The 15,663-nt window shown below is 51.4% G+C and overlaps 6 protein-coding genes across 6 annotated transcripts; 4 read left to right on the top strand and 2 right to left on the bottom strand.

Moving 5' to 3' along the window:
- Positions 1–120: 120 nt before the first annotated feature.
- Positions 121–3,464, top strand: GT037_002977 (uncharacterized protein; the record flags this gene model as incomplete). The annotated part of the gene is made up of 5 exons (XM_038928024.1): positions 121–269; positions 356–387; positions 435–2,491; positions 2,538–2,956; positions 3,008–3,464. The coding sequence occupies 5 exons, from the start codon at positions 121–123 to the stop codon at positions 3,462–3,464; spliced, it is 3,114 nt and encodes a 1,037-aa protein (XP_038789302.1).
- A 344-nt stretch (positions 3,465–3,808) lies between these two features.
- GT037_002976 (eukaryotic translation initiation factor sui1 family protein) lies at positions 3,809–5,842 on the bottom strand (the record flags this gene model as incomplete). The annotated part of the gene is made up of 3 exons (XM_038928023.1): positions 3,809–4,866; positions 4,916–5,774; positions 5,822–5,842. 3 exons carry the CDS (start codon positions 5,840–5,842, stop codon positions 3,809–3,811), a joined length of 1,938 nt encoding a protein of 645 aa, XP_038789301.1.
- A 1,555-nt stretch (positions 5,843–7,397) lies between these two features.
- On the top strand, positions 7,398–8,856 carry GT037_002975 (uncharacterized protein; the record flags this gene model as incomplete). The annotated part of the gene is made up of 4 exons (XM_038928022.1): positions 7,398–7,400; positions 7,451–7,681; positions 7,731–7,745; positions 7,795–8,856. The coding sequence occupies 4 exons, from the start codon at positions 7,398–7,400 to the stop codon at positions 8,854–8,856; spliced, it is 1,311 nt and encodes a 436-aa protein (XP_038789300.1).
- Positions 8,857–9,407: 551 nt separating this feature from the next.
- Positions 9,408–11,105, bottom strand: GT037_002974 (uncharacterized protein; the record flags this gene model as incomplete). Its single annotated transcript, XM_038928021.1, has 1 exon — positions 9,408–11,105. The coding sequence occupies one exon, from the start codon at positions 11,103–11,105 to the stop codon at positions 9,408–9,410; it is 1,698 nt and encodes a 565-aa protein (XP_038789299.1).
- Positions 11,106–11,814: 709 nt separating this feature from the next.
- On the top strand, positions 11,815–12,898 carry GT037_002973 (uncharacterized protein; the record flags this gene model as incomplete). Its single annotated transcript, XM_038928020.1, has 2 exons — positions 11,815–12,006; positions 12,059–12,898. 2 exons carry the CDS (start codon positions 11,815–11,817, stop codon positions 12,896–12,898), a joined length of 1,032 nt encoding a protein of 343 aa, XP_038789298.1.
- A 474-nt stretch (positions 12,899–13,372) lies between these two features.
- Positions 13,373–14,939, top strand: GT037_002972 (uncharacterized protein; the record flags this gene model as incomplete). The annotated part of the gene is made up of 3 exons (XM_038928019.1): positions 13,373–14,321; positions 14,387–14,662; positions 14,713–14,939. 3 exons carry the CDS (start codon positions 13,373–13,375, stop codon positions 14,937–14,939), a joined length of 1,452 nt encoding a protein of 483 aa, XP_038789297.1.
- Between the last annotated feature and the right edge of the window lie 724 nt (positions 14,940–15,663).

The following is a 15,663-nucleotide window of genomic DNA, read 5'->3' as shown; positions in this document are numbered from 1 at the left end:
CAACCCGAATGACAGCAGCGACCCGACGCGTAACTAGAGAAAGACCTCACGCGTTGTCTGCTACTGCTCTCAACCAATTAGAAGCTGGCATAGCCATTCACCTCTATAGCGTTCGCCAGAATGTCACTGCACCCTGATGAAGACGAGCTCGAGGAAGAATACGACGTAGAATGTATTCTGGCGGAGAAGTGGCAAGACGCCTGGGATGTGCATCCGTTCGGCGCGGCTACAAAGTACTTGACCAAATGGGAAAATTATCCACTTGAGGAGTAGGTCTGCCTCGTGGTGTCGTTGAATCAAGCTAACCAGCTTTGGAGGTGTAAGTATTCTACCGTTGTTCCTCACACCTCCATAGTCCCTCTGGAGAACAGGACCAACCCGTGCACCGTTCCGTTCCAGGCAAGCATCCATCGCGTATCTCTGACGTGATTCAGGCACTTGGGAACCAGCAGTCAACTTCGAGAAGATTACGTCACTACCAGATGAGCCCACAACTACTACCGCGTTGAAACTATGGAACGAAAAGAAAGCGAGCATGAAAAAAGTTGATTTCAAGAAGTTGTGCGAAGACAACATAGCAAAATATGAGGCAGCACTCAACGGCCAACAAGAGCTGTCACCTCTGGAAGCTATCCTCGCAGAAAGAGAAGCTGCAGACTCCAGTCAACTCAATCACTTGTTTGCGGAAAGTTCTGCTACGGACAACTCGGGGCTGTTTATCAGACAGCCTCCTAAAGCGCGTAAGCCTCCTATAGTGCAGTCAGAATCCTCTTCTTCGGAAGGAGAGTTGACAGATGACTCATTGATGGCAGAGATAGCTACAACGTCGGAAAATACAAGGCATACGTCCAACGGCGTGGAGAGTTCTACTATAGAGCGCCGGCCAATCCAAAATTCAGCTCAATCACCCCGTACCTCATTGAAACATGCTACGACTACTCCAAACCCGAAGTCAGTCACGAAATCAAGTCTCGCAAGACCAGCAAAGAGCCAAGAGCCTCGAAGATCTTCACTGCCGCAAGCAGACTCAGGTTTCCGAGACAAGCAAACGACGACAGTTTCTACACAACGAAAAAAGAGTAACAGCGGCAAGCCTACGACCGCTGCAGCTGGTGGTGCCTCCGCTGCTCATGACACTCTGCAACCTAGTAGTACAAGCTCAGGCGCTGCAAAGCGATTAGTCTCTCTTGCGATGCAGCCGAGTGCCCGCAAGACCACAACTGGCTCAGGAAAGAGTAGTGGCATCAGATTCGTAAACGAGCCCAAGCCTCAACCTCGTCAAGCTACTGCCTTACCAAAGAAAACTCATTTTCAGACACTCAGTCGACACCACGCGGCAGATATGAGGTCCCGTATGGAGGGCACACCTGATGTTGCTGCTCTCAATTTCGTTGATGCTCCACCTGATCTCGTCGCCCCAAAACTGCCGGCACCACACCATGATCCATACGCTCGTCGTGACCCTATTCATAGGCGTGCCATTGCAGAAGAGCCCCAGAACGATGAGTCTCCGAGGCAAGAGTCTACTGATGGGAACATACCCTTAGCACCCTGGGAGATTCACAAAATTCCCCAGGTGTGTTACCAATGGAGGCTTAGCCAAAACTGCACGAAAAGTGCGAGGGATTGCCGCTTTATGCATAGGCATAAGGATGAAAAGGGCTGCGAGTATTCTGTAGCTGATATGCAAGGCAAGATACCCGGAAAATACCGCAAACCACCGCTCACATGTCCGTTTTGGCTTAACGGGCCAAAAGGTTGCAGAAAATCCGCCGAGGATTGTCTCTTTGCTCACCGAAATACTGGATGGATAAAGCATAGCGATCCCTCAATGGGCGATGTACGAATTGATCCTGAACAGCAACCGAAGCATGGTAGTATAGAAGACCAGCTGAAAGAGAAGAGGACTACTAGGTCTTTAAATCCGGATCAGCTTACTTGCTGGTACTGGAACAGAGGCCACTGTCGAAATACAGAACAGGAATGTGCTTACCAGCATAGAGAGACTGGCATTGTTGCAAATGCACCACATGAAGGCCATCAGACGTCTGTTACTATGCCAGATGTGGATGACGATATGGATATCGGTGATGCCGTCCAACCACCCACGACCAATAAAGCAACACGCACCCCTTCTCCCATACCATCTGGACAACCACAGCAGTTCTCGTTTCAGCCACCACCTCCGCCTCCGCCTCCACCCATCACAAATGAGGTCAAAATCAAATGCGAACAGTTGCGGACGGCCGGAGGATCAGTCTGCACATTGGACTTTGAGGATATGTTTGCGAGCAATGGCGGCGAGGAAGCTGTCAATCTGCTCGAGAGTAGGGTTTTTCTAATGTACCATCCCGAAGACCATTTTGAAGAGTTGGAGATTATTACTCGATGGTTATTATTGCACCATGTCCAGGTTGCTAGTACGAGCTATCAGGGTGCATGGGCTGTTTTCAAGCAGCAAATTTTGCAAGGAGGTTCAGGCATCATTATAGTGCGTAATCACACTTTGCGAGTGAGACTAATGCTAAACATATCAGGCACATCCGGACGTTGAATACTTCACAGCATTTCCCGGTTTCGGCGAAGTTCTTCGCCAGAACGTTCGCCTCTGGTCGGTTGGGCTTCAACCAAGCCTCGACTACGACCATGCTTTGACAGATGGTCTTCCCGTGCTTCAATATGAGCGCATTGAAATTTTCCCACTTGGCGGATTCGTTTACATTACGGAGGAAGTCTTTGAGACGAAGCCACAACTTGCTTTGGAAATTGTCAAGCTCTTCTTCACAAAGATAGTGAGTCTTAGAGGGCGCGCAGGCCCGTTGGCTCCATGGCAAGAAGTCGACGACGCCAGCTTGTTGTGGCGGCTGTGTGTCCGGCCAGAGTTGATGGAGTATCTATTTCAGAGATGCGAAGACCATGCAATGGATGTGAACGCTGGGGATGTTGACATGCAGAGGTTCGCCCACTACGCTCGACCCAGTTTGATTTATTGCTAAATTTGACGCAGTTGTGCCAAGCTCTACTCGCTCCTCGCCGATACCAACTACATCGAGCAAGATGATCCGGTTGTTCCACTAAGCGCTGTAGCCGACAAATATCCCATACTTTCTGAGCGCCGGGCCATCGCCGAATGCGAGCCTGTGGATTACTTCAACACAGTCGCTCGTAGCAAAGAAGCCGCCAACCTAAACATGATCCGCTACTATGCTGGACTGCAAGTCGACATGCGTCGCGACTATCGCCATTTCTACGTCGTCCATACCGAGCCAAAGGCAAAGTATGTCCAAGAATGGAAGCAAGAGATTCAGACCATTGCCGATGTCATCACACCCGAGCAATGCATCAATGAAATGCTAAAGGATGGGCAGGACAGCATGTTTGACTTTTACGAACGCTTCATGGCAGACAACGAGAGCTTTAAGGGAGTAGTCAAAGATGGTGATGCAACGACGCGTGCAGGCTAGAAGTCTAAACGTGTCAGTGAAAGTCTCCTGGCGGAGTTTGACTAATGGGCGAAGTTATCAGAACCACTTTTGTAGAAGTCTTCCGGGTCGCATGAAGTCAAGTTGCGACTTGCTCTCCATAGGTACGACTTGATGACATTTTCGTTTCCTTCTCAGTGCATACGATACCCTTTGATAGCGTACTAGGAAAATGTTTAACAAGAATAGTGATAGGTTCACATGAGCAGATATGGTACGAATGATGTTGATGGATGTATCCCGTGATGCCTCCTGATAGATAGGAAAAACGATGAATGAAGAAGGCAAGTTGGGTATCATTTACTCCATGTTAATGCCTAGCAGGATTATTTCTTTTTGCCCTTGGTCTTATCTACAACGTCCACCCAGTTCTTATGCACACCTCGCTTCTCCAAAGCCTTCATGATGGCGTCTTTCTGAGGACCCTGGACCATGACTTCCATAACAGGGGCTTTGGGGCTTGATCCTTGCAGTTTATCGACGCTCGTACTACCTGCACACGTCTTTCTCAGCTCATCGGCGAGCGGCTGTGGTGAGATGTAGTATGGTTCTAGACCATGCACCTTGGTCACTGTCTTGTTGCCACTGCGCGTTTCAAGAGTGATTTGAATCTTGGGTGGTGCACCGGCTTTGGGCTTCGCATCAGCAATGTCGGCGTCGTTGCGAATGATGGCGTGGAAGGGGGATGCCGCAGCGACCATGCGTTCAGCCAGGGAGTCTCTGGGCATGACTCCTGACGACAGCGCGGCGTTGTCAGCTGCTGACGAAGCGAGTAAAGCATCTGCGAGCTGGGGGTTGATGCGGATGAGACGCTTGTTCTTGGGGTCGATTAAGTTCTCCGCCTCTACGTATGCAATGAGAAGCTGCTTCAGCTCCGCTGGAGTGTAGAGACCGCGCGGGTCTGCTTTGGAGGCACTCAATATAGGCGCTAGTTTCTCCTTGGGCCGCAGTACCGAGACAAGCTTTAGCTTTTGGCCAACGGAAGACTCGGCGGACAGGGGTGCAGATGGCTTGCCGTTTGCGCTCGCTGCGGCTGGGGTATCCTTCTTTGGCAACCTGTAGGGAACGAACGACTCGACCTGGCGATCCTTGAAATCAATATCGAGTACAACAACCTCATTGCCGTCGCGGTCTTTGCACTTGACAATCTGTTGCTTGTCTAGATATTTGATAAACTTCTTGAGGTTCTTCCAACTTGTCTTCTTGATCTGGAGCGAAGTGGTGCGCGCGGGGGTGTATGTGGGGAGGAATGGCTGGACGAGCATGTTATTGACGTTTGATTGCGAGAGCGGGAAGTCGAGGCCGTAGGAAGGGTGGCCCTTGTTGTGATCCATGTGGTAGCGGACGCCGTACAAGAATGCGTTCTTGAAGGCTTCATCGATTTCTGAAACTTGTCAGCAGATGATTGATGTAGTGAAGAGGAAAAGGCATACCCTTGGTTGTCAGCTCTTTATCTTCAAGAACGTCGATGAAGTCATTGTTAGATGGCGCATCTTCGCCTTGCACACCCTGTGATTTCTCCGCCTCTGACCGTTGGGTGGGAGTGGCATCGAGAGTAACACCACCGTCCTCGTCGTCCAAGTCTACGGCTGCGGCGCGTTCAGCGAGACTCGCCTCGTCGCCATTGTCGTCGTCCCAGCCCTCGAGGATACCAGGAGGCTCACTGCCCGCTTTGCCTGTTGAGCTCCAGGACCACAGCTCGTCGCCTGCCCAGTGGAAGGTTGAGACAGCAATGCCCTTGGTGCCTTGGGTTTTGCCCAGCGCGCTCACGTCGATGGTGCATTCGCCGACGGCCATGGGGACAGTCGGAGCCTCGAGACTTGCAACGGCGACGATTGCGCCCTTGGTCGCTCTCTTGGGGAAAGGCGGGCCTCGTTGAAGGCCAGGCGTCATCAAGTCGGCGCCTCCCTGCATCTTCTCGACGACGACGAGTGGCGTGTATAGCAGCGGGACTATGCGGGGGTTGTGCCAGAGGGTGTAGACGGTAGGGTACATGCTGTCGCCAACCTTGACCCACAGGACTCTCTGATGCCCGCCTGTGCCCTCATGGCTGCCTACGTATATTGTTCCTGACACTTGCTTGAGGTCGGGCCCTGCGGTGGTGGTGAAGCGCGCCGACAGGGCATTCTCTGGGAGTATTGCTTTGCGCAGTGCGGTCAGGCCGGCGGTGGAGGCTGTCTTGTCTTGGGGATTTGCGTCGCTTTCTACGGGAATCTCTATGCCAAAGTCGGCGATGATCTGGTCGGCGGTCCTGCGGCGGTCGCTAGACTTGAGCGGGGAGAGGGGCTTGATCTGGCGAGGGTTAGTCTGAGCGCGAGTACGTGCGGAATTGTTCCTACAGTTGGTTTCTTCTTGAACATGTTGAACTACGATGCTTCTGCTGCAGTCGCTGGATGTCGTGAGCTAGGGCAGGACTCTGCGCGCGCCGGCCGCAAATAATGTTGGACGCGGCGACTGTCCATGACTTCAGCGGGGCAGCTAGCGCGTTCTCCCCAAGGGGTTGCCATGTGCCTCACTCACCGTGAGTGAAGGCTGCATGCAGCATGAGTCGAAACTCATCGAAGCTCCCCCTCGTGCTGACTGCTGACTACTTACTACTCATCTGCCGAACCTTTGCGCCTGACATCGTCGCCATCGCACTCGTCCATGCACAGAAGCTTTGTGCTGGACAATTATGCAGTACGAGGTCCACGGATGACCCAGAGACCCGGTCGTCGCATTAGACTTTTGTCACCAGCCAAACTATCGCATTGCGAGTATCGGATTTGGGTGCCGAAGCTACTTTTTCCTTGGTTGGGCTTTTGTTGACGTCGGGAGATTAACCACACCTGCAGGCGCGTGCTGGCCTCACCTGTCGATCCTGAAATCATAACGCTCCTTAGTCGCTTCAGGGCCCAAGACGTCCCTCGGCAGCGACACCAACACCACCATGTACACATGCCTCGACCATTATAGCCCATGGGCCTATTTGCGTCGGGCACAGCCTCCGGATAAAACCATCTCACCTCATGTACTCCATGACCATCCGTCGTCGCAAGCTGAGCACAAAGGTTGACCTGTTGCAGCTGTTGTGCAGTCACGTTGCAGAGACGCCATTCATTGCTCGTTTGAGACCTGGTCTTTGACGTACTACCGCCATTGTCCTCCACACAAACAAGGACGCTTGGTAATGGACTATCCTTCAAGCGAAATCAGCCTCGCACACGAAACGACTAGATGCAAGGAGATGAACAATGTAGATAGACTTCGTCCCCAGATTCCAGGACACTGGCCCAGGCCGCAGCGTCGGTTGAGCCCCATGTCGCTCACCCGCCGCAACATCCATGCACCTGCCAGCACTCGGCGTTAAGGTAAGCCAGTTCCGGTCAAGGCGTGCTGAGCTTCAATTTTTAGCCGGCCAGGCACCACAACGCGTGTGTTTGTTGCACGGTACGCACCTCTGTGCTGCCATTTACCTCTTTCGCAACAGCTGGGGTAGTTTTTTTCGCACGAGCTTGCGCATCCAGTCCCCATTCCATTGCGGAAGTCGGACTGCAAACACTGCAGTGGTTCGTGGTGGCGGGGGCGTCAGCGAAAGACTTGCCGGGCCAGCCAATGGATCAGGGCCTCGATGCTATGTCGACAACGGCTGGCGTATTCACAGCTTCGACAAACACTTCTTGGTCGCGTGGTGCCAGTGGCCGACTGAGCGCCACGGCCATGATTCAGTCGCACTACGCCTTGCTTAGGCAAAGCACCAACATGCACGCACTCGGGCCCCCGGAGCCTCCAGGATGACCGTCGCCCGTAAAGGTCATGGCGAGATGCGGAGAACTGGCGCGCCACGAGAAACGCCCAGCTGCGCCCGTTTGTTCTTGTGCTCATTCCCCATCTTTCCTCATAAACCCGTCCTTGTCGCTCACACCCACGCCTGCCATGGTAAAAGTGCTGAGATTGACTCTGAAGCTTTTCGCGTTGTGACATCACAGCACGCTTCCTCGGCATCTGCCCCGGCTTCCGGAACCGACATCGAAAATTCTGCGAACACCATGAGTCCCATACCGGATATGCAATGGAAGGAGCATGAAGTGGTGCCCAAGCCCAGTGACCCAGAGGAACTCATACTGGAAGCATGGGCGCAGGGCTATTTGGTTGGGTCCCTCATCATCATGGCCTTCATCACGCTGGCCAACATGAGGCGAGGCGTGCTGTTGCACAAGGTTAGTAGAGAAGCCCTTTGAGCAATGACCACCGCTGACAACCATCTAGTTAATTCTACTCGAAGTGAGTCCACATTAATACGTCTGCTTACGTCCGTACTGATCAATTCTAGCTCATCCTCGGCATATGGCAAGGATTTTGGCTCTTCTTCCCCAGTCCAGTCCACGCGTGGTGGCTCTCCGTTGCCGCCATCTTCCTCAACGCTTCATGGTCTCTGCATAATGTCATTGCCTGGATGAAGATTAAACCATTTCTCTCCAAGCCTGTCAGCTACATCTTCATCGGCACTGTAATCCTCGCTCAGTCGTACTGGATTCTGGAGATATACGCCAACTTCGCCTACTTCCATGGCGTTAACAAGATATTTCTGTCCACACGACCATACGAGGCGCTATGTCGCGATCCTTGGTGGATTTTCACCACCATCTATCTCTTCTGGGTCATCAAGACCCAGTACGAACTGAGCCTCAAAGAAATCATACGCATCTCGCCACGTTTTGGCATCATGTTGTTGTCCATGTTGCTCAGCATAATCTTCATCATCCTAGACATTCTCACCGTCACCAGGGCTATTGGTCTTCCAGGTCCTACAGGCATCAATCCTTTCTGGAAGTTTGCATTTGTCTTCAAGTGCCTGACGGACTCTGTTGTTCTCGACGATTTCAAGGTGGCGCTCGACCGCCTGCGAGCCTTCAGGATCAGCCGATTGGGCAGCTTTTCGGGTGACATGAGCGATAGTCGGAGTCGTCCTGACAACAACCTTGTCGCCACGTGGGAAGAGATGGAGAGGGAAGTCAATGCGCTTCAGAATGTGCGCAGCCCAGATGGCGACTACATACATCCCAGCAACTTCCCATACAAGCCAAAGCGGGCGCGCAGGCCTCACAAAGACTCAGTCATGTTTCCCAATCAACCGGATTACCGGGACTCTAATGCTGGATTGGACCCGGAAGATATTGTACCCAGTGCGTTAGGTGACGGTCCAATAAGGGCAGATGCACAACCCGTGCAGAAGAAACAACATCAATTTATTGACGACATGGTCAACCACAACAAAAGAGATTTGGTTGCTGAGAACGACTACGCTGAGGCGATGAGGGACATGCAGCGAGATAGTGTATCCACACCTGTTCGAACGAGCGAATCTACCCGTCGAGCCACGCCACCAGGCTGAACGACAAAGGAACCTTAACACTCGACACGTGTCGAACGACTCGTCAGCAACCGGGAACGGGACGGCACCCATCAGGTCGGCTATAGACATGCCTACCCATGTGGTACACGAGCACACCAGATGCGACCTCAATCCTTGCGCACACCACAATCGGCGCAGTGGACAGGCATAGCCCAGTGAAGGCTATACACAGATTTGGGCGGTGGTGGAAGGATAGAAGCAGTCAGTGATACACTTTTGCGAGTTGAAGTGATGACAAGCGGCATGTTGATACGACGGCGTCATGTACATGCTTGCAGGCATTGGTCAAATTGGCCACATCTATATACCCATTTGCTATTCAGTGATAAGCCATATGCTATATTGCATACGAACCAGGAATCATATACAGAGACACAGACAAATAATTATTATTTACCATTTTGAACGATACTTGAAGTACCGGTTGACCAGCCCTGTTCCCTTTCCTCGCTTTCGTTGGTGGTGTGTAAGATCTCCTTGAAAAGGCACATGAGCATCGCGGACGATACAACAATGTGCGAGATTGGTGTTTATCCTCCTTCAATATAGAGACCTTTCTTCCACGCCAACTCCACAAGAGGCTGTTTTCTCGAGCCACCCTCATATATTGCACACACATGACCATTGTCATTGGTGACAATGTTTCTCGTAGCCAAGTAAGGGCTCCAATGTATGTCCTTGGCGAACTGTGGAGCTTTTGACCCAATCTTTGTTCCACGACAGTGCTCTGCAGCTGTTACGCAATATTTGCCGCTAAGTGCACCAAATGATGTGTCTGCTGATTTCAGGCTGTACTTGTTCCATCGAGAATGGACTTTTAGTGCGAACTTCTCCTGTTTTTCATTGGAAGATATCATGTAGAAAAGGTTGCTGTGTGGCCCAACGCAGACGAGTACGGATCCATCGAGGAAGCCAGGCCAGCGTTGCAAGACTGATGGCCACGAGCTTGCAAATGAGTATCCCATAATGCTAACTGAGGAGATATTCATGATGAACGAAGGTCTAGAAGAAGGCGCGTCAAGCCGTGGAAGAAGTGGACGACTGTCCCAGACGTTGCTCTCAGTGACCTTGAAAGGATGCCAGCCATCATGCCCGATGTATATCAATTTCCATCCACTAGTGCGAGCTATGCCTTTCCAGAAGCCGGTTTTGAAGATGCGAACAGGTGGACAGCCGCTAGCTCTCGCAAACAATTTTCCGTCTCCTCTCAGATCTTGCTTAAGCAAGATTCCTATACTTGCAAAACAATCCCCATCCTGCTGCTGCTCTTCTACGATGCCTAGCCAGATCTTTTCTTGCGCATCAACAAGAACCATGAAAAGCTCGATGTGTAAGCCACGTCCAGTCACGGTAGTATGAGTTCTTGATGTCCGTCGATGCCGCCAAAAGTTTTCCTTCAGATGTTCAAGAAATGCTGCTGGTGATGTTGCGAGATACGAATCGTTTGGCGAGCAAGGAAGGTTGTATCCCCAAGCCAGAAGGCTTATGTCGTCCGACCCACTCAGAACAGCCTCTTGCAACCGAATGAAGGCTTTGGTACCTTCCCCGTACAACAACGGCATATTTATGTCAAGCAGACCTAGCAAACAATATGCCTCGTCCTCCACACGAGTCGTCCTTCGTTTCGCCATCCATGAGAATTTGTATGCTGCTGAAACGAATCGCAGGGACCAGCGATGAAGGAGAAAGTATTTGTGAATAGACGTGACATCGCTCAGGAGTGTGATCCATGCTTCGTTAGCCGTATTGCTGGAATCTCTGGTGTTTGTAGGGGAAACTAGCATCCATGCGGTGTCGTAAAATCGTATCAGTCGCGGGGCAAGCAGCTCTTGTAAGGTCCATCCTCTAGTAAACCATCGACTATCTCGAAACGCGGAGTCTTGTGCGTAGATATCTGATGCGGATGGTACATCCTGCAAGTAGGCGTAACACACCTCGGAGGCCTCGTACCAGCGAAACATAGAATTGATAGCCTCCGAAAGTTCCGCACTGCTCGTCTTGTCAATGCAGCACGTATCTACCCATACCCAGAGTAATCCATCCTTTTTCGCTTGCTGACAGCAACCTTCTATCTTGGTGTAACCTTGCTTCTGCTGGTGTCCTTGTCTTGCCAGATCCTGCAGCGTGACTTCTTCAGGTCCCCATGTATGCGAGAGAATTGCGTACGGAGGGACTGTATCACCAGAGAACTCCTCCAGCTGCCGTGTGTTGACATTGAGCAGTCTCATATTCTGTATATCGCATGCACTGATAAGGCTGAAATCGCCTTTACGCAACACTTCTGTCGTGACCAAGATCAAGACATGAATTAACAAATGTAAGCCGCTGTACAGCGGTCACCTTGAAGAGATGAAGTAGCGTTCTAGAGCGGTAGTACGTATTTATGAGTTCCTTCGCAAGTGAAGGCTACGAGAACGGATAGGTAGTCAAGCTGGGGGGAAGCATGCTTATTGCTGCATCGATGTTCAGCCGCAGCCACAAACGTCGCGCACCCTCATTCGACTTTTCATGACCAAAACAACGGTTGCCACAACTCATACCGGTTAGAAAGTTGAAAATGTAGTCGTAGCGGTACCTGGACACTTGCACGTATGGATTCTACAGTCCCAGAAATGGTTGTAGCCTAAGTCGGTGGCCTGTCACATGAGCTGCGCGATTCAGACACGTGCTGCTGACAAGCTAGACTCCAAGTCGCTGAATTGAACGACTATGTGCTGAGATCACTTACAAGGTAAGTAAGTTGCGAATCGATAAAGCCGATCTGCGCATTCGTCCACATGCTTCTAGCGCGGAACATTCCGTGCCTCGGCTCGCGATTAGGCAATGCACCTGAACCTTCGCAAGGGATGAGGTGTCATATGCTGACGGGTGTTCAAGAACGTGTCCGCTCCTTCCTGTGGTTCGTTACATCAACAGCTGCCTTCTGGCATGGTCACAATGGCGCAGACGGCTAGCATCGTCGTTGCGGGCGCGTCGATAGCAGCACTCGTGTCGCAACCCGCGCTGAGAGGCAACCTGATGGCTATGCTCGCCAAATGGACAGGATACAACGCGCCTGAAGGTGTGTGGAGGATAGCAGCGATTCTTCTCGCATTAGCCAACCTCAAGAATTTGCCGTTCGTATGGCACGTACGTACTGAGCGAAATACTTGGGACCGCAACATCAAGCTGACCGACATAGCTACGCTTCATTCGTGCCTTCTTCTATCAGCTCTATCTCCAACCGACCCCGATCCCTCCGCATGCGCTCTTCCAGCCCATCATAACCTCGACCCGCACTACGCTCCTCGAAACAGACTACAACATGCACAAGTCCAACAGCACTTACTTCAGCGACATGGACATATCACGTACACATCTCTTCACCGCGCTTATCCGCAACGGTATCAGGAAGAACAGTCGTCTCTATGGCGCCAAGAAGAACACAGTAGCAGGAGCAGTAGGTGCAACTGAAGGCACACGGGGTAAGCACATGATCGCGCTAGGTGGCATAAGCTGTCTGTTCAAGAAAGAGATACTGCCGTACAAGAAGTACGAGATGTGGACAAGACTCCTCTGCTGGGACAGGAAGTGGTTCTATCTAGTCACACATCTAGTTAAGCCCGGTGTAGGACAACCAGAGAGCTGGACACTGCAACCTTGGAAGAAGTCTAAGAGCAACAAGGACGTGGATCCCGAAAAGCTGAAGGGCGCTGTATATGCAACTGCGATTGCAAAGTATGTTATCAAAAGAGGCAGAATTACAGTCCCACCTGAGCAGGCGCTGATCGATGCCGATATGGTCCCAATGAAGCCCGAAGGCTGGGTCTATCAGGGGCAAGTACCTGAAGAATATGAAGCGAACGGCGATGTTCTGCCTAAGGCTGTCGAGGCGAAGGATTGGAACTGGGACGTTATCGAGGCAGAGCGACTAAGGGGCTTGAAGGTGGCTGAGAACTTTGCAGCAATGGACGGCATGCACGACTTCTTTGATGGCGGAAAGGATGGTGTTTTGGGAGAATATCCGGATTTGTTGTTCTGATTGGGGTTGATTCACTAGAGAGAGCTTGATACCCTAGATCTAAAGGCAGGCTTGCGACATAGAACGACGAGGCTGATGTGAAAACGTACTTTGGAAAGCCGATAGGGATTATGACATTTACATGGATAATCTTCTCACACACGTTTTCTGCTTTACTACCATTGGCAGAGGCGGTTTTCTCCATGGTTGGTATAGGGAACACTAGCGTTGCGCTAAGCCACTGATGTACTCTGGGCCTGCGCCGCCTTTTCCAGTGCTGCGGTTGATAATTCACCGGTCACCACATGTAGCGGGCCAGCTATATGGGGCCGCGACCCGCTGGTTCAGCCTGATGGCTCTCAGACTTTGATGCCTTTATGCGACTAACATAATCCACTGACCAGCAAGGCGCAGGTTTCCAAAGGCACTCACACCGAGCTCATAGTCTTTCTTCTGGTACTACGATACATCCGCATGACAGACACCCCAGCAGTCATGGCCGCAACAACAAGCGTTTCTGGAATCGGAGGTCCAGACATGGCTTACATCGGAGAACTTTACGAGAATATATCCCGACACCCACCAGGCATAGGTGCTAGAAAGCTGCTCATTGAACATTACATGTCAGTCGGCAACGAATGGTTAGAAGGAGCATTAGACGAGGCAAAGAAACTTCAGAGTTTGGATCCAACAGACTCTGATGTTGCCGAGTTTTTGAGGATTCTCGAGAAGAAGCCAGAGCCTCCAGCGCCCGAAAAGAAGGCAGCCGAAGCCAAGCCCGCGTCTTTGACGCAATCACGGGTCGAGGTTATCAACAATGTCCGACATAAAGCTAAACCGATACGTAAACGTGAATCAAACCACCTGGACTTGATTTCGGGAAAGCCGGTCGGCGATTTGGACGATTCGCAGCAAGACCTGGTCATTGGATACCAAAATATACGTGCAAAGGCAACTCACGTATTCGCGAACCTGCTACGTCTACAGGCCCTCCAGAGGAAAGCCGGCTTGCCCCAATCCAAAAACCTCGGCAAAGTTCATGCTATGGTAGATGGTGACGATAACGCCACCTACATTGGGATGCGACCGCCTGCAAGTGCTCGTTCTGTAGCGCGCAATGTTCGGAACAACTCCAAAGAGGCCACCAACCTTGTCATAACAGATCTGGAAGACGTGCTCAAGTGGATTCGCGCGCCAAATGGCACGCCTTCAGGTGCAAGTATCGATTCCATCCGCGATGCTCTTGTCACACGTCGGAGAGCAATCGAATCGGCGCTTCCTGACGAGCTAAAGATCCATTGCGAGCTAGGCTTCATGCACGTTGAGCATGAACATCTCGAAAGAAATTATGTCAATGACGAGACTATGCTCGGAGACGAGGTCAAGGATATCGCAAGGGAGGACTTCTACGTAACTGAAGACAACTACGCGTGGTCGATGGACGGTGCGTAATCCTACATGTGCGAACTATACGTGCTACGTTCACTGACTTCATAAACCCTCTTCAAGAACTCGTTCAGGCTATACAGGCAAACAGTGGTATATTTCGAAACCCTCTCAGCAAAGAGATGTTCACACCGAAAGATGTCAAGGGAATTCTCCTACATCCAACAGGCCGCTCTTTAGCGGCTCTCCGCGTTGAGCAGCACAAAATGTCCAAGGGGGTGCGGACTGATACGATCGTTCGGATGGAGAAGCTATCAGCGGTTTTGCTGGAAGATCAAAGTAGCGATAACCTCCCCAGTCGAAAAGCAGTAGACGAGTTTCTTCTTTATATCGCAACCCGTAAGTCATCGCTTAAAACGATGGCGCTCTATCAGCTGACATCGTAGCAGTGCCAGACCTTGAGCAGAAAGCGATAGAAAGCCTTAAATGCCCTGCCAAAGACTCTCACACCGGACAGCATTATGATTTCACCATCGGTGAGGCAGTACGGGACGCAAAAGGCAATCTCGTGTGTTTTCACAAGACGGGCGATTTCATCAAGCAAGCCGCTGCACACTTGCGAAGGAACTGTGGTGTCGCCCCAGACACAGAGCAAGGGAACTGTTCAGCCATGTGAGAGCTTTTAGCAGCTTCTTCGGCTCAGATATTGACCCCGTGTATTTCGAGATAGTGGTTTAATGCCTTCTTGGGTGATACGTTATGCCTAACGGCTGTAGGCGCCTGTAAAGATATGAGCTATGGTCAAGCACACTACACAGGTAATCATTACAGTGGTATTCTAGGTTACGGCCTTATGCATGGAGATATTTTGCGATTGGATGATGCCGGTTTCCGGCGCGGCACCCAAGGACCTTTAGATTATACAGCCCACAAGGCATTCCCACACCCCACTTGTTAGGCTCATCTGCCAAGTGTTTCCCGCCAGTGGTCCTCTACATTGGATTCTTATGTTCGTATATTCGCTAACCGTTGTCTAGTACCGTGGTCAGCCTAACCAATCGCCATGGCCCTAGCTGTTTTGGGAGCCGGTCAACTTACATTCGGTACAAGCCACCCTATTCAGCCTTGTGCGCAGCCACGAAGTCTTGGTTCCCTGTAGTAACAGCCCAACCAACACATGGACAGAATACCAAGGTACTCGATTGGACTTATGCGTTCGAAGTCACGCCCAAGAATGGGTCTCCAATATCTGATGTTCATACTTGCTCATCAGGTTCACTTACCTCGGCCGGTTGGCTGTACCTCCTCGAACACCACCAAATCTTTTGTTGCTCCAGACCTTGCTGGTCTCCCAATCATACCAACCAAGCACGGGTGGGTCGTACCCTTAGGCGCATCGC

The sequence above is a fragment of the Alternaria burnsii genome (assembly GCF_013036055.1).
Source record: "Alternaria burnsii strain CBS107.38 chromosome Unknown 746, whole genome shotgun sequence".
Lineage (NCBI taxonomy): Eukaryota > Fungi > Ascomycota > Dothideomycetes > Pleosporales > Pleosporaceae > Alternaria > Alternaria burnsii.
The sequence above is the reverse complement of the archived record's forward strand: the minus strand, read 5'-3'. Positions and strand labels throughout refer to the sequence as shown.